This window comes from Tachysurus fulvidraco, chromosome 13, assembly GCF_022655615.1.
Source record: "Tachysurus fulvidraco isolate hzauxx_2018 chromosome 13, HZAU_PFXX_2.0, whole genome shotgun sequence".
NCBI lineage: Eukaryota > Metazoa > Chordata > Actinopteri > Siluriformes > Bagridae > Tachysurus > Tachysurus fulvidraco.
Genome location: NC_062530.1, coordinates 7,979,840 through 7,996,566, shown reverse-complemented (window position 1 = coordinate 7,996,566; position 16,727 = coordinate 7,979,840). Strand labels below are relative to the sequence as shown.

Sequence of the window (16,727 nt, the reverse complement as noted above, 5' to 3'; positions counted from 1 at the left end):
TTTCATATCAGGTCTTGAAACAACACATTGAAACAAAATTATTTCAGTCACTAGTATATGGACCTTTTAACAGACTAATGGATGAGCATTTACTTTGACGATATCGATACAAGAATGATGGATAGCTAGCTAGCCAGATACCTGTCAGATAGATAGATAGATATATATATATATAGATAGATGTCTTACAGATTGTGACAGATTGTGCTTGAAATTTCTCTCTCTCTCTCTCTCTCTCTCTCTCTCTCTCTCTCTCTCTCTCTCTCTCTCTCTCTCTCTCTCTCTCTCTCTCTCTCTGTGGATGTATGAACATTTGCAATCAAATGACAGACAGAAAGACAGACAGACAAATAGCATCATACATGTACAGGTGAAATATTATTTAACACCACACACACACACACACACACACACACACACACACACACACACACACACACACACACACACACACACACACACACACACATACACACACACACACACACACTTTATTATAGCATTTGTGCATTTGTTGCAAAAAATTAAGAAAAAAGAACATTTCTGATATGGCCTGACAAACTGTGGCTATAGCATTAAAAAAGTAGATAAATAAAAACGATATAGTGTGTCAACTGCTAATGCTAATTCAGAAAGTCGGGGCTGACCTCTAGTGTATGAGGGGAGTAAGTGTGCATATCTACGAAAATAAATAGTAAAGAGAAAGATTTCTGCACACCTTTTGTATTGTTACTAGAATTCTTTTCTTAAATCCTTGGTTAATTGCATGATTTTATTTAAGCTCACCGTTTTTCATCTTAATATTGAGATGTCTATACTGTCCCCTTTAATACCTTGTTTTTTTTTGTTTTAGTCCCTTTCATTAGATGAGTGAGTGAATAAATGAATGAACAGAAGAACAAGTGAATCAGCCAACAGGATTATGTCAACACCACACCGAGCAGAACTTCATCGGTGGGCTCCTAGGAAGTGTTTGAGGCTGGAGCAGGATGGGAATTATATTCACCCCTGTGGGGAGTTAGCCTTAACTTAAGTAGACTGGAAAACAGGAATTGGTCTTCGTAAGAGTTTTTAAAGCGATTTTTTTTATGTTTAAAAAAAGAAAGGAAAAGAAAAGACAGTATGGAGAAACAAGACCTGGCATGGCACATTAATACAAAATGTGAAATATAACCAAACATTATTCAAATTGTTGTTTAGATCTTTATAAAAATCCCACCATGCAGAGTAAAGAGAATATCTGTCAAATATTAATACTGAATGTATTTTAGTCTTCTAAAACTGATAGATCACATTACAAAATCTGACAGGCATAGATATCTCCAACACACTTAATTGCATGTCAGAAACACTTGTCTTTTTTATCCTCCAGCCTCCAAAACATAGATACAGGTACAGCATATGATACCATTAAAATACTTACTTCACTGCTTTAAATAACTCCTACTATGTATAGTGTAGCACATAGTCTAGAATTAACAGTTATTTTGTATTCAGAGCAGATGAGGCTCTCCTTTTTTCAGGTCTGATTTGCCTGAATAACCTGGTTTATGTTCTCAATGTATTATAGTCAGCTTTTGCTTTTGAGACTGGAACTGGGTCATGATTTAAGTATTAATATCAGAAAAGCTACAGTATATGCGTTATGCATTTAGCTGTGCTGCTGTTGAGTAGCAGTGTCTGAGAACTTGCTTTTTAAATCCAGATCCTTCAAATTTTCACTCTACCTAGTCTAAACAAAATCTCAGTTTCTCTGTAAAAAAATTCACAAAATATTTCACAGTTTTCTGAAATGGAAACTCTTTTCTTTTCCATACAATCATCTTCTAGTATTTATCAGGTTGTTAAAAAGTAAAGGCTATAAGAAAGGATGAAAAACTGTAAAGTAAAATTTGAATGGCCGTTTTGAAGAAATGGACCATACCATCCAATTATACCCCGTGAACAACCATGAATAACCCTGATCAACAGAGACAGTAGAATTGCTTTGCTTTTTTCACACCACCTTTCTCCTCACATATACTGCAGTTTACAGTTTACACTGCGCTCGCTTACCTAAATAAACTCATACAGCACTTAATTAGCTGTGAGGAGGTGTGAAAGATCAGGTGAAAAGGCTAAACTGCATAGCACTTTGGCCCTTTAGTACTGTGTCACATTATTATAAAAAATAATAGAAACAAATTCATGATTTAGCTTTATTACATTTCATGATTACTAGCATGACATGACAAAAGTCATTTGTTTTTTTAGAGAAAGACTGAGCTTCTTAACATAGCTAACCAGTGCTAGCTAGCTAATTTCATATTCAGGTTGCACTAGCTATCTTTATTTAACCATGAGAAAGACTTCTGGAAGTCTACTATTTGAACAAATACAACTGTTTGTCGAAGCAGTAATGAAAACGTAAACATTTTATACAGAACACTTTGCAAAAGTAATGTTGGTGTAGCAAATGCTTCATAGTAAAAATATCACATCTGTTAAATATTACAGTATATTGGCACTATATTGGTACAGTACATGTCTAACCTAGAGATAAGCTTTTGTTTTAAACTAAAGAGAAATATAAGGGGACACTAATGACCCATCAAACCACTGTGATATCTCATGGTTCATCATTAAAGCTACCTCCTGGTGTTCCTAGTTGTCACTTATATTTACCTACAATATCATTTATTAGTTTTTTTTTCATTCTTGCACAATTTAGAAAGAGGTGTCTGCATGCGTGAGTTTACACTGAATGGCCTCAATGGCCACTCCAGAGATAAGAATCTTATTTTACCGTGAAGATACTGGTGGTGCACCTGAAATACGCACAAGCACACTCATGCACATGCCTCTGCTTAGAAAAAAAGACAAAACAGATGATAAAAATAAATTAATTTAATTTATTCTAGTGCACAGCAGATATCATTTGTTCACTTTTTAATATAACAATTGCTGGAAACTACAATGTGAGTCAAAAGTTCTTATATGAACTGCAGTGGTATTCAAATGTTGAACAAATTCCAGATTTTCATGTAAATGTTTTCCTTATTTTTATTTTTTGGTCTAATTTTGAACTCATGATGGCAGACAAAGCTTTAAGTAACTCTGTCACTGCTATATATATGCACATTTTATAAAGAATAGACTTTTATACATTATTTTTCATTCAGCCCTGAAAAAAGAACAGTATTTTATTATATTTTGTAGAATCCGAACTGTGGTTTCTACCCTACTTGTTAAGATGTTAATAACTAAACTGATGTAATGAGACTGGACAGAAAAGATTCTCTGTATCATTGTTGCTTTTTATTTATTTTCATTATTACATATTCTTGACATTTGTACTCTTTAAATAAAGGATAAAAAATTGAAGTAAAGTATGAATTTCTCAATTTCTGAAATTGACATTAACAAATTGCTTAATGTTTGAAGACAAGAAAATACATTTTATTAAAAAATATTCTGTTCAAAAGAGGTTTGCTGACATAAACAATATAGCAGTATAATATAAAGTCTATGTAAAAATACAATTAATTATAAATGAATTAAAAGGAATTATGCAAAGTATATGTATATTGTTTGTTTTAGGTAATATGTTGGTTTTGACATTTGAAAGGCTCTTTATTCAAAAATAACACCAAAATGCAGTATATAATGTGTTATAAACATGACATGAAAGCTATCTGGCAAGCATGTGTTTACAGTATAAGTAAGTATATGTTTTATTATGTAGGCTACAGTTTACAGTTATCAGTTTGGAATCACTTTGAAATGTCCTTGTTTTCCAAAAGGCCCCCCACTCCTTTTCCTGGTCTGGTTAAAACCAGTTTGCACTGCTCTATGAAGGGAGTAGCTGACCGCATGTTAAGATAAGTTTTTACCATGAAAAGAAAGAAAGGTCTTTATTTATGGCCATTTGAGCCTGCAAACAACGTAAAGAAGTCCACTTGTATTGGTCCCTTAATCGGTACACCAGTTTTCAGCTGGGATAGCAGAATTGTAAAAGGGTTTTCTAATAATCGGTTATTTAACCAGTTATCAATCAATAATTAACTTAGTAAACACATGAGATTGAAACAAAGATCTGATGGTTGCTATTCTATTAATGGCCTCTGTGCCACAATCTTTTAGTGACAATCTTTCTTTAATATCATCTGATTAATTTTAATGTTTTTGAAAAGGATTAAAATGGATTTTTCTTTGGAAAACAAGGACATTTCCAATTGATCCCAAACAGTGAACAGTATTGTAAATGAGGAGCAAAACACTTTGGGATTTTGGCTGGTTTGGGATAATAATCAAAGCTGAGGATGCATAAGGTGTCCTCATATGAAGCACTGTTAGTGTTACCGGCCCAAAGTTGATTCTTTTTCCATAACAGCATGTCCCCAAGTTTGCAATTCCTCAAATACCACAGCTGCGAATCATTCTCAAAACATGTTAGGTTATGTTATTGCTAACTTTACAACTATAAACAATCGTTTCCTCATCAGCCTGTTTTTTTCCACTTGCCAGTCTTTTTTTTTTCTCGTTCTCTCTCCTGAAGGATTTTTGTGTAGAGAACATCTGATTAGTACAAAGCCCTGACATTGGAGACTCTTTCCAAAAATTTTTACAATAAACATCTATTCAAAGAAAACTTAAAAATCTAAACACACATCCCTTTAAATGTTGTATATCTGTCCTACAGAAGTTAACGTTTCTGATATCAATAACTATTAAAGCAAAAGTCTACATTTACAGTTACTCAACAACCACTTTTACAACTGAGAATTCAGACCAAGCACAGTGTGTCAGTGTGTCTCTGGCAGTCCTGGGATTTAAAGTCACAGCATTCGGTCTCTACAGCTCTTTCATTACGTTCTATTTTTCATTAACTTACTTTATTGTTTGGTCTATTAATTTTTAATACAACTTTTCAGTGTCCATATTCATATTCCAATTGTTTAGTCTGATTGGGAGTTTAAGACAACCTTATATTCCTCAGTTCTCTGATCTTGCTTTATCTTCTTAGGTAGAGTGCGTCGGAATCCCTGGCCAGCCATGAAGTACAGGATAGGGTCAATGCAGCTGTTTATACTTGCCAGAGGCCTTGAGATCTTGTAGGCGATCCTTGATCCATCCAGGAGTTTGCAGTTAACTTTTAAGTAACGGAAAGTGAAGTTAAGACTCCGTGTGAAGTGGAAAGGCACAAAGCATACTATGAAGACCAGCATTACGATGACAATCATCTTTACAGACTTTTGTCTGGAGCGCTGAGATATTGCACCTCCTACTGTGCTAGGTTGTATGAGCTTCTGAACCATCAGGCTGTTGCAGACTATCACTAAAACAAAGGGTATTAGAAAGAAAATGACTGAAATAACTGACGTATAGGGAAGGTAGTGTTTAAAGAGTTCCTCTGTTGTGGTGTCTGAGCATCCATTTTTTTTCTTATTTTGGGAAAAGTAGAGCACTGGTGCCTGGAAGATGAGGACAACTGCCCAGACAAGGATCGAGACATAACGGGCACGGCGGGGATTAACCCAGCCCAATGATCGCACAGGGTGGCAAATAACTATGTAGCGATGGACATTGATGCAGCTGAGGAATAGGATGCTACCATACAGATTGGTATAGAAGAGAAAGCGTATAATTTTGCAAAACGCTTCAGTAAATGGCCAGTATTTCTCTGTTAAGTGATAATAGATCAGGAAGGGTAGTGTCAGAATATAGACGGTGTCACACACAGTCAGGTTTAGCATATAGATGGTGTTGGGACTCCAGTGTTTGATCCGGAATAAGATGGCATACATGGCAATGAGGTTGAGCAGCAGGCCAACAACCAGCACCACACTGTAGGTGACTGGAAGCACCATGTTAAAATCCTCGGTTAAGCTGCAATTTCTGGTGGAATTTGATATATTTATAGCGGCCATCTTTGTTCATGAAGGTCTGAAAAAAATACAGACACAAAGATACAGTATACACTGATGTATGACTTGCAGATGTATGCTTGATCATGTTCTGTTAATGAAGGAATATCATAAAATATACATGACCTAACATTTGCATGAAATTAATACAGCTAATTCACTTCAGGAAAGTCTTTTTCATTAAGAAAATGCTAGATTCTGTGGTGATCCTTCTGAACAAGAGGCTTTCTACTAGATTTTGAAGCATTGTTGTGGGGAAATGTGAGCATTTTAAAGAGGTCAGGCACTTATGCAAGGTGGGAAGTCACACGGGCAATGTCATGCTGGAACAGGTTTGGCCTTTTAAGTTCCAGTACAGAGACAATATAATACTACTGCATACAAAGTCATCCTATGTAGCTGTGTTTATTGATTTTTTGATTGTTTTAGTTGTAGACATATAAAAAAGGTTTTTGTAAAGTAATTCATCAAGCAGTTTTACACCAGATGGTTTCTTAATCTTTTTTTGAGCAATTTGCATTTACTTTTACTCAAATGAATTAATAATATAGTAGTTTCTGAATTTAAGTAAGAACACATGTCCAGACATGCTTTAGTCAGATATATGAGTGTCTCCATATCTCTCCATCTCCAAAATGATGTAATCGTTTTTGTTTTACATTTACTGTAAGGCCAGCCCACAACTTTTTGAAACTCTAGAAACAGAAAATTGTGTTGTAAACCCAGAAATGATCAGAGTAAGAGTTTATACAGTGTGTCATGTATTTTTTTTCATATTTAAGTAAATAATATATCCTGAAGGACTTTTTTCTTTACTGAAGTCAGTGTATATGTTCACTCGCCCCGGGGTTGTTACTGCATCACACGTAATGTAAAAAAAATGTATATAGAATATAAAGCACTGACATCAGCACAATATCAACAAACAATAAGTAACACTTTGCCTTTAATATTCACATTTTCATACGCATACAAAACAAACACAGGAATGCAGTTAGTCTCCTCCATTTAATTTCCTTCAAAGTGCAGAAAAATCGAAAGAGGTTTGTATGATGTTTTCAAACTGATCAGATCTGAGTCACTTAATTTGATGTCTAGTCATATGTATTATATATAGATCATACTATATAAGAATAAAATACAAATATCAAGCTTGAATGGTACTCACATATATTACTCTTTGTTGTTGTTTCTCTTCTCACTGTCTCTTTTCAATCTCTCTCTTACTCTCTGTTCTGCATGGTTTTATCACTCAGCAATGCCTCAGACTGCCTTTTTTTCAACAGCATAGGCGTTTCTACTGAATTGGCAAGTTGCATCTTGTTCATGACTAACACAAACAGACAGGGATTCAGTGTACACGACCTTCGAACATGTTAATCAGAGTAACACCATATAACCTATCTATAATTGTGTTTAGGTTTCCTGATTCAGACAGACACTTTTTCTAGCATAATTCATCATTCTTTATTCTACACCATTGGGCATTTTTAGCAACTCTTTTTACTCTTTTATATATCAAAATTTAAAATATATTTTATGTCCCAATATTTCACTTTAATGTTATGGTCTTGTAAGTTCTCAAAAATTCCTGAACCCTGAAATGTTAAAACTTGCTGTATGTACTGTAGAGTGGAAGAGTGCCATTATTGGTAGTTTTTTCACTGTTTCAGGATCTGGTTTTGATACTTATCGTCAGTGAACAAATCAGATAGAAACCAAATGAATCACAAAAATGAATCTCTTGCTCTAGGGCACAGCAGTAGGTCATAAATTCACAATTTACTGGTTAATGATGCAACTATAGAATTCAGGAAAACAAAATAAATTTACGGGAATCAGGTGGAGAGTGACAGTATGTTACATTACTTCAGTAAATGGTCCATTGTAAGAGCACTTAGGTTCGTTTTTAGAAATAAAATATACAAATTTATTTCATTTATTTTCCAGACATCAGTACAGAATTATGTATAATAAATATAATGATTGTACCCCTGAGAAAGTCTAAGTAAATTAAAAGATAGTTTGGGTACATGACAAGTTATTTATAAATCATTTAAATTTCAAGATTAATTCGAAATAAAGCAAACACAGCAGCAATGCAGTAATTTCTGAGACAGTGGAGCATCCTTATTTATCAGGAAGTCAAGTCAATATTTACAGGAAAATGCTTCATAGTAAACATCATATTAATGACCTGTAAATTGAAGCAAAAAGCTGTGGATATGTCAGCATTGTCACTGTTTCAGGATCTGGTTTTGATACTTATCTTCAGTGAAAAAATCAGATAGAAACCAAATGAATCACAAAAATGAATCTCTTGCTCTAGGGCACAGCAGTAGGTCATAAATTCACAATTTACTGGTTAATGATGCAACTATAGAATTCAGGAAAACAAAATAAATTTACGGGAATCAGGTGGAGAGTGACAGTATGTTACATTACTTCAGTAAATGGCCCACTGTAACTGCAAACAGACAGTGGAGCATCCTTATTTGTCAGGAAGTCAAGTCGATATTTACAGGAAAATGCTTCATAGTAAACATCATACTAATGACCTGTAAATTGAAGCAAAAAGCTGTGGATATGTCAGCATTTCATAGCTTAAGATTCAAATTGCTGAATCATACAGTATACTGGTAAAGCCATTCACTTGCTGAATACATGAAATATCCCATGAAGTGATTTAGACCAGCTAGTCAGGTTTTCTGACGATTTCAATGACAAAACCTGTGGATTAAATGATCAGATAAGAACTTCTAAAAATTTAGATAACAGAAGTCTCAATCAGTGTAATAACTGAAGTCTCAGTCAGTGTAATAGCCTATTCTTATAGTTAATGTGGTTTCTTTTTTGAGTAAGGTGAATGTGTCACTTTTTCATTTTCTGTGCGAATGTAGGTTTACCCACCGAGACCAGCTTAACATACTGTACAATGATGACAAACCAAAATTAGACACATTTGTCAAGATAAGGAAGAGCCTAGCACTAGTTTTGCTAAACCTGCGCAATTTTGTGTAAAATCTTTGGACCTCACACCTACCAGCACCCCTACAGCTCCATTGTTCTCCTTTTGTTGTGCAAACGGCCCCATCACCTGTGAGGCCTGGCTCATTTGCATTTGTTCACTCAGAGTAGCTCAGATCCAAGCCAGGCCAAACTTCTGTCTGTGACGGAAACCTTCAAGGCCTATCTATACAAAATAGTCTGTTTAATTTATATTAAAAAATTGTGTGCTAAGGTTTGTCATTGCCATAGTGCATATCATATTCCTACAACCCTTGTGCAGACCTGGGGTCTATTTGACTCATCTGGAAAGTTTAATGTGTCATAACTTGGGTTTCCTTCCACATATTTGCCTGAAATTTACCAAGATTGCTCCAAATTATGAACTTTGCAAGTAAAATTAATCTTGTCCTCCCGGGTCAATTTGACCCGGCCACATTTAGTGGGGCAATTGGTCACACTTTTGCCCTTTTCAGCGCAATGAACATACATACAGACACAAAAATGCACACATAAAATGTCCACTAACACACGCACCCAAAACACACACTCACACCCCCCCCCCCCCCACACACACACACACACACATGCAGCATGTTATATAAATATGATATGCACTATGGCAATGACAAACAACACCCAATTTTTTATATGAATTAAACAGACTATTTTGTATAGATAGGCCTTGAAGGTTTCCGTCACAGACAGAGATTTGGCCTGCCTTGGATCTGAGCTACTCTGAGTGAACAAATGCAAATGAGCCAGGCCTCACAGGTGATTGGGCCGTTTGCACAACAAAAGCAGGGCTGAAGAACTGTGAAAATCTCAACAGAGAGGAATCACACCTTGGGACCTGCACCAGAAAATAAAAAATCCAGTATTTCTAGTGCTAGCCAAGTGGGGAGAAAAAACTCCTTGACAAAAAAAAAGAGTTTCTAAGAGGACCTCACCAGATACAGGACATCAGTGTTGTCCCACCACTGCTCTTAATCTTGTATACAAATTAATGTAACGCTGCAGAAAAATCTGTCAAACTCCTGAAGAGTGTAGATGACACTACTGTCACTGGCCTTGATTTAGTTTGCCATGATCTTATTAAACTAAATTGTATACACAGTTTAGTAAATGATGATCACAGATTTAAAAAAGAGTATCATGAATCAGGTTGCATCACTTTTTCTCAGCAGTTGTTTTGCTATTGTTGAAAGTATTCTTGAAAGTCCTGACCTTCTTTTGAAATACACTCCACAAACAAATGAATAGAAATCCTATTGTAGTTCTTTGAGTTACCAGTCTGTCTGGTTTTCTAATATTTAAAAAACAGGTATTGTGATACTAGATGTTTTATTTACTATTAATACCAATAGTTAATATACACCATATATAATGTTTTCTTGCTTGAGTTCCATTAATAACCAGTTAGACTTTGGTTAGAATACAAATTCATTTTATTTTCAATGTCAGAGAGATCATTTCAAACAACATCCTGAAAGTGAAATCTTTACTGCCATGCATACAGTAATTGTGGTCTTTCTTTTTTGTAAGCATCAATGTTTCTGTGATATTTGCTTTTTTACCCATATTTTAGATGATGTTCATTAGCAACAAAATAAAATGAACAATAAAGTTGTGTGCAATTGTCTTAATCAGGTTTGTTTTCAAACTTTGGAGTTAGAAAGAGTTATAAAGAATCCTAGTAACCCATTTAATAAAAAAGGTTTTTTTTTTTCATTTCCCTTAAACACTTCCATACTCCCTACACCCAAAATAACAAAATAAAAATCTTTCACCAAGAAAGGTTTCCTGGTTGCTTCCAGTCTTGTCTTCAGACAAGCTCAATATATCCAAAGCTTTATTTTAAGCATTTTAATACTTTTCAATATTTACATGTTTAAGATTGCATTTATCCAATGCATTTTACAAATGTAAAAGTATACATTCCAAGAAAAGAACGCATGAACACCCCTGATCAAGAGCTCAAAACAGTGGCTCCTTTCTCATCAAGCAAAAACTTACATCTCCCAAGAAAAATCTAAACCAGAGAATAATTGGAAGTAAAGTCATATTATGAATTAATCTCATTTTCATTGTATCCTTACTGCATTTATGTAATGTTATAGACAGATTGGAGACACCCAAGTTCATCCAAATATGCATCCATTTAGCCCACAGTCATGACAGCATTTTAATGCAATTTATAGCTTTCTAACTTGACTCCATCGCATTTATTTGTCCTTCAGATTCCAAATAAATTGTTCATAAAGGGGTCGAGGGGCACTTGCTGTCCCCCTGTCTCTGAGATTGTTTGTATTTCTTGGTTAGGCTGTGTCGGAAACCCTGTCCTGCCATGAAGTACAGGATGGGGTCGATAAAGCTGTTCGCACTGGCTAGTGGCCTTGTGACCTTGTAAGCTATGTTAGAACCCTCCAACAGTATACAGTTTACTTTGAAGTATCTGAAACTGTAGTACAGACTCCTTGTGAGGTGGAAGGGCAGAAAGCAGAGTATGAAAACCAACAGCACTATGACTATCATCTTCACTGACTTTTGCTTGGAGCGCTGAGATGTGGCTCCTCCTATGGTGGTGGGCTCTATAAGTTTTCGCACCATCAGGCCATTGCAGACTAACACTGATCCAAAGGGTATCACAAAAAAAATGACTGAAATGGCTGAGCTATAGACCACAAAGTAATTAAACAGATCCTGGGATGTGGTATCATGGCAGACTTGATTGGTTGTTCGGGAAAAGTAGAGCACTGGTGCCTGGAAGATGAGAACAATTAGCCAAACCAGGACTGAGACGGATCGAGCACGGCGGGCATTAACCCACTTCATTGATCGAACCGGGTGGCAAATTCCAAGGAAGCGGTGAATGCTGATACAGCTGAGAAAAAGGATGCTACCATACAGATTAGTATAGAAGAGAAAGCGTATAAGTTTGCAGAAAGTTTCAGTGAAAGGCCAGTCATTTTTGTCAGCATAGTAGTAGATCAGGAATGGTAGTGTGAGGATGTAGAGTGTGTCACACACAGTCAGGTTGATCATATAGATAGTATTCGGGCTCCAGTGTTTGATCCGGAACAAAATGAAATACAGTGCAGTGACATTGAGCACCAAGCCAATGACAAACACCAACCCATAGCTGACAGGAAGTAAGATGTACTTGAAGTCCTCATTAAACTTGCATTGATATTGAGAAGTGTTGTTGTTGAAGCTGGAAATGTTTAAGGCAGCCATCTTGCTTCATGGACGTCTGATAAAATAATGCAAATATTTATAGGATTTACAAGGTAACAAGCTATGGGTTTTAACAAATTTTAATTCATTTCAGTGTGTTAACCAATACACTATAATAAATACAATAAAATGAATGACACAAAAAGTTCTTAAACTGGAATCATTGACAAAAGAGATATGTGCTCATGTTTGAAATACATAGGTTTATAAATTTGGCAGGTGCTTTAATCCGAAAGTAACTTAAACCGTAGTCAAAACCCGAGTTAAGGGTAATGACTATGCAGCTCAAATCAAATCAAAACTAGTTTGAATAATAATTTTAAACAGATAAATTACACTAATTATATAATGATCATTCATTGGGAGACAGTGACCAATTCCTGCACAGACAGATTAACATGTACTGTAACGATAAACAGGAAGTTTCGTTGAGACCAGGATGCTTTATGGAGCCTGAATTCTGTTTGATAGTGTGTGGTTTTTAAACAAGTCTGAGCACATAAGCACACAGGCAACCTCCATTGCACATAAAATACAAATACATGTAATCCTTTAATCTGTTTAAATTGCACTACTCAGTATATTTGTTTTTCATTTGGGAGGAGGATGTGAAAGTAAACAGCCATGTTGTGTTTGTTAGTCAACTTTCTTTATAGGGAAAATTAAAAAAAAAAAAAAAAGCAATTCCATGATGTATTTTACATAAGAATTACTCTTTTCAGATTATAAAAATAAAATGCTCTGGCAATTATTATAGTTCATAAAACTTCATTTTTAGTTCTTATTAGATGTAAACATATATACATGACACATGGAAAGCAAGGACTCAATGTAAGAAACTGCTCTATGATTAATAAAACCTAATCCTTTACATTATATTTTACCTTTCATTAAAATATATCAAAAGGGGTAAAGTAGTAGTAAAGTGGTGCAAAAGAAAGAGTACTCACTGGTGTTTAATGGAGAAGAAATAATGTTAGTATGTTCTCTTTCTCGCAAGTCCTCAGGTTGATCCTTTCACTTGTGAAGGTGTGTCAACTTAATGGGCAAGTAACAGCTTGCTTTCTCTACTGACATCTCTCTCTCTCTCTCTCTCTCTCTCTCTCTCTCTCTCTCTCTCTCTCTCTCTCTCTCATTCCACTCTCATTCCAAGCAATTTACTGACTCCCCTTGGGCTGTTTTGCAGAAACAAAGATGAAAAATGAATGGTTAATGCATTGTGCATTGAATGCATCATGCATCAAGAGAAGAAGAGGTGGAAGCTTCTCTTGTTTCACAAATTACTTTCCTATCAGTTCACACAGACACACACAGAGGCGCTCGCGGATAAACCAACACATGTGTGGAATCAATTATTGTTGATGAAAAATGTTTGAATCGTTTAGATGAAGCATTTTCTTTAGCAGTCTGAGTCCGTGTCAAAGAATAAACAGCCACTAATAATTTGTCCATAGCATTTACTTCTATACCTATAATCATCCACTTGATGTCGCATCTGCCCGGCTAGCTCAGTCGGTAGAGCATGAGACTCTTAATCTCAGGGTCGTGGGTTCGAGCCCCACGTTGGGCGGAATATATTTATTATTTCAGAAATATTTAAAATTGTTCTAAAAGTGATATATATATATATATGCATACGGTATGTTGCATAGTAAGACAAAATTGAGAAATAGCTACAGGTGGCCACAAGAGGTCACTGTTGTCTATAAAGCTAAGGTGCGGTTCGCTCAGTCGGTACAGCATCTCAAGGTCGTAGGTTCGAGCCCCACGTTGGGCGATTGGATGTTGTTCTTTTTTTCACTCCTGCGTACCGCAGATGTCCACTAAGGGTCGCTATAGCCAGCCTGCTGTGCCCTGCACCACTCAATGCTCTCAAGGCTTCCTGTGTGCGTCGCTATTGTATCTCGTATTTAGCGGAAAGCCTGCAGCATTTTTTCTCCATAACGTTCTCCTCTATTCTCTCCCTGTGTTTGTGAAGAGCGAAGCTGAGCTGTTCTTTCATGGCTGCACGAGCGCTGATCTGATCTGATTTTCCACGTTTTTCTGGTGGATTTCATTTATTTTCCATTTCTCTCTTTGGACTTCACTATTTTGGACTTGCGCTTTCTTCATGTCCATGTTGAGCCATGCAGCCTCCGCCGAGAAAGGTAAGAAAGTGTCCTTTTCTCCACGTTAGGATGAAGTGAAGCACTGGGTTTAATAGCAAGCACGAGCGTGCGTGTTTATTGGTTTGGGTGTTCTGTTGGCGCGCGTGCTTGCTATTTTTGCACATTGCGTGCACATTTCTGACTTTATTTGATCATAATGCTTATGATGCATCAATGGCACTACACTGATGGGATTTGTGTTACTGGAAAAGCATCTTGTTAGTCTTGTGAACGCATTTCCTGTTGATCTCCAGAGCTCGTGACAGTATTTTGGTTCAACCTTTCTTATTCCAGGCTGTGACAGTATTGCAGATGTGTTGTGTTGTGGTCAGTATAGTGCAATTTATGCTTTTGGACCTGTGGCTGTGTTGCAATATTGCAGCTCGATGAGATGTGGTGTACTGGGTTTCACCATGCCTGTGCATCTGTAGGAAAAGGCTGTGAGTGTTGTGCTTCTTTCTCAAAACATGTTCAATGATCATCCTGATCATCCTCCAAAAACTGATAGAAACCACTGAATAGGCTGTGTGTGCATCTTAACAATACATTTTGAACTGAATATTGTACCCAGGGAGGGTGTTAGGTTTCAGACATATTCCAGGCTGCTGCATCTTCAAAGATGAAGCCACATGCTGGTTTTGCATCAGTGTTCTCCAGCAACCACTGACACCTTGAATAAAATCCTATAGCCGTTGAGCATCAGCCCGACAAGGTTATGTCTGACCTTATCTCCCTGTTCTTTCTTTTATAGTGAAACGAAAGGTAGACAGTCAGATTTGAGCAATAGCAGAGGATTGGCACATGTGAACAAGACAAAGCTCCCTTTCATTTTTTCATTATACAGTCAAAATATATTCCGAGGTTCATAGGTGCTTGCCCTTAATATATTTTTTCAATTTGTAAATCAGGATTGGTTTATTTCAGAAGCTTACTAGTCTAAGACAGGACATTTTAAGCTGATGTGCTTATTTAAAATCATGTCAGTGATACAGTCATGTCCTTTGTGGCATGCAGTTAACACAGCTTTGCCTCCTGTCCAGTGTCTATATGCCATACATGTATTATGTTACAGTTTTTATTGTAGCGATCGCAGAATCTTTCATCACATTTTACAATATTGTCATGCTATTTTTTTTAATGTCACATGTCAAAATCACTATTTCATACTTTCAGACTTCGATGAGACACTCGTTTGGGACTGGATGCCTATCTCCATTTGTATATAACAGGGGACCTTAGCTGACTCTTGTGCTTTGAAAGCCTTGTAGATTGAGGCTTTATCTCAGAAGTTTAGCTGCTTCCCACGTTCAACTCAGCCGCTTTCAGATTCCAGTTATAGCTTTATTGTTCTGTGTTATTTATTGCATTTTTGGTTTACTTTGTTGTCGGAGCTGTGGTTCGTAACGTTGTACGTATTAGCGATCTAAGAATGTTCTCAAGCTTTTTTTCCCCAGACGGTCACCTGGACTAAACTTTAGGGAATAGTTTCCGAACCAATTAAGCTAAATCCTTTCCTACTGAACAGAGCATTGACTCTGTAATTAACAGATCGTCCCTAGGTATTAGTTGGCTTGCCCAGGCTCATCGGTGCAGTCCCACTGGGTCTCCTAGATCACACACCCTAGCCTTGTGCATCACTCTCTTTACCTCCATGTTGACAGGTGTTCTACACGATACTTCAGGTGTTGCTGAGCTCACTTATGTGTGATGCGTAGTCATCTCGTGTTGGCACAATTGTGTTCACAGATTTAACCGTGTAAGAAGGCAGGGCATTTATTTACAGGTTTTGCTGATCATCACTGAATTTTGCTGCCGTGTGTTGGAAATTTAGTGTTCACTGGGAGAACCAGACCATCAGCAAATTTTACTTATTAGTACCATTTATCCTTTGTTTATCGAGGAGCGAACCCACTGAGATTAAACATTTCATTCTAAGGGAGTTGTAGCCAAAATGTCCAACCAACAGCAGACAAAACTGCTAAACGTACTTGACACAAGAGCACAATTCAGACTTCCCTCATAGAAGGGCTCCACCTTTCACATGTCTCTGATGCCCTTCAATTTGATTTGTAATGATGATGGAGTTAGCACCCACTTCTGGGGTACATTTGAGTCACCATTATTGTGTACCGCTTATAATAGATGTGTTTATTAGATTGCACCTACAAGTGCATTGTACATGAAAGTGTACATTTAATGCTTGGTGCGTGTTTCCAGTGATGTAAGGTCAGATTAGTCACTTCCTCTGAACCCCAGGAAGACAGAAAGTCAGGCCAGATTTGGATAGACAGGCAGGACTTGCTAATTTAGCACAATGTTCTGTGCCATTGATTTAGATCTTATAGCGAGACAGTCAGTGGTGTAGAAAAAAGATCTACGCTTATCTATTAACTTTCATACAGGAACAGAAAAGCATACACTCTCTCGATCA

General features: G+C 36.5%; 4 protein-coding genes and 1 non-coding gene across 9 annotated transcripts in view; 3 read left to right on the top strand and 2 right to left on the bottom strand.

Annotated features, from left to right (window-relative positions):
• Positions 1 to 3,347, top strand: part of relt (RELT TNF receptor) — a 28,788-nt gene extending 25,441 nt beyond the window's left edge. The window contains exon 11 of one of the 2 annotated variants that reach the window (XM_047822771.1): positions 854 to 3,347. In XM_047822771.1, coding sequence (XP_047678727.1) covers positions 854 to 874 — 21 coding nt within the window. In that variant the 3' untranslated portion in view covers positions 875 to 3,347. The remainder of the gene's footprint in view (positions 1 to 853) is intronic. The other variant, XM_027147125.2, reaches the window with a different exon arrangement.
• Positions 3,348 to 3,447: 100 nt separating this feature from the next.
• On the bottom strand, positions 3,448 to 7,190 carry LOC113643131 (P2Y purinoceptor 2-like). The gene is made up of 2 exons (XM_027147238.2): positions 7,075 to 7,190; positions 3,448 to 5,925 (listed from the first exon to the last, which is right to left on the bottom strand). The coding sequence occupies exon 2, from the start codon at positions 5,907 to 5,909 to the stop codon at positions 4,938 to 4,940; it is 972 nt and encodes a 323-aa protein (XP_027003039.2). The 5' UTR covers positions 5,910 to 5,925; positions 7,075 to 7,190; the 3' UTR covers positions 3,448 to 4,937.
• A 3,166-nt stretch (positions 7,191 to 10,356) lies between these two features.
• On the bottom strand, positions 10,357 to 13,257 carry LOC113661724 (P2Y purinoceptor 2-like). The gene is made up of 2 exons (XM_027176188.2): positions 13,100 to 13,257; positions 10,357 to 12,165 (listed from the first exon to the last, which is right to left on the bottom strand). The coding sequence occupies exon 2, from the start codon at positions 12,147 to 12,149 to the stop codon at positions 11,169 to 11,171; it is 981 nt and encodes a 326-aa protein (XP_027031989.2). The 5' UTR covers positions 12,150 to 12,165; positions 13,100 to 13,257; the 3' UTR covers positions 10,357 to 11,168.
• A 389-nt stretch (positions 13,258 to 13,646) lies between these two features.
• On the top strand, positions 13,647 to 13,719 carry trnak-cuu. The gene has a single exon. It is a non-coding gene; the product is annotated as a tRNA-Lys (tRNA).
• A 321-nt stretch (positions 13,720 to 14,040) lies between these two features.
• Positions 14,041 to 16,727, top strand: part of LOC113642901 (F-BAR and double SH3 domains protein 2) — a 91,095-nt gene continuing 88,408 nt past the window's right edge. The window contains exon 1 of one of the 4 annotated variants that reach the window (XM_027146727.2): positions 14,041 to 14,296. In XM_027146727.2, the coding sequence (XP_027002528.1) occupies positions 14,276 to 14,296 (21 nt within the window). In that variant the 5' untranslated portion in view covers positions 14,041 to 14,275. The remainder of the gene's footprint in view (positions 14,297 to 16,727) is intronic. The other 3 variants (XM_027146813.2, XM_027146906.2, XM_027146989.2) reach the window with 3 other exon arrangements.

Excerpts from the sequence above, each read along its gene's own strand:
- LOC113661724 (XM_027176188.2), bottom strand. The coding sequence starts at position 12,149 with ATGGCTGCCTTAAACATTTCCAGCTTCAACAACAACACTTCTCAATAT.
- LOC113643131 (XM_027147238.2), bottom strand. The coding sequence starts at position 5,909 with ATGGCCGCTATAAATATATCAAATTCCACCAGAAATTGCAGCTTAACC.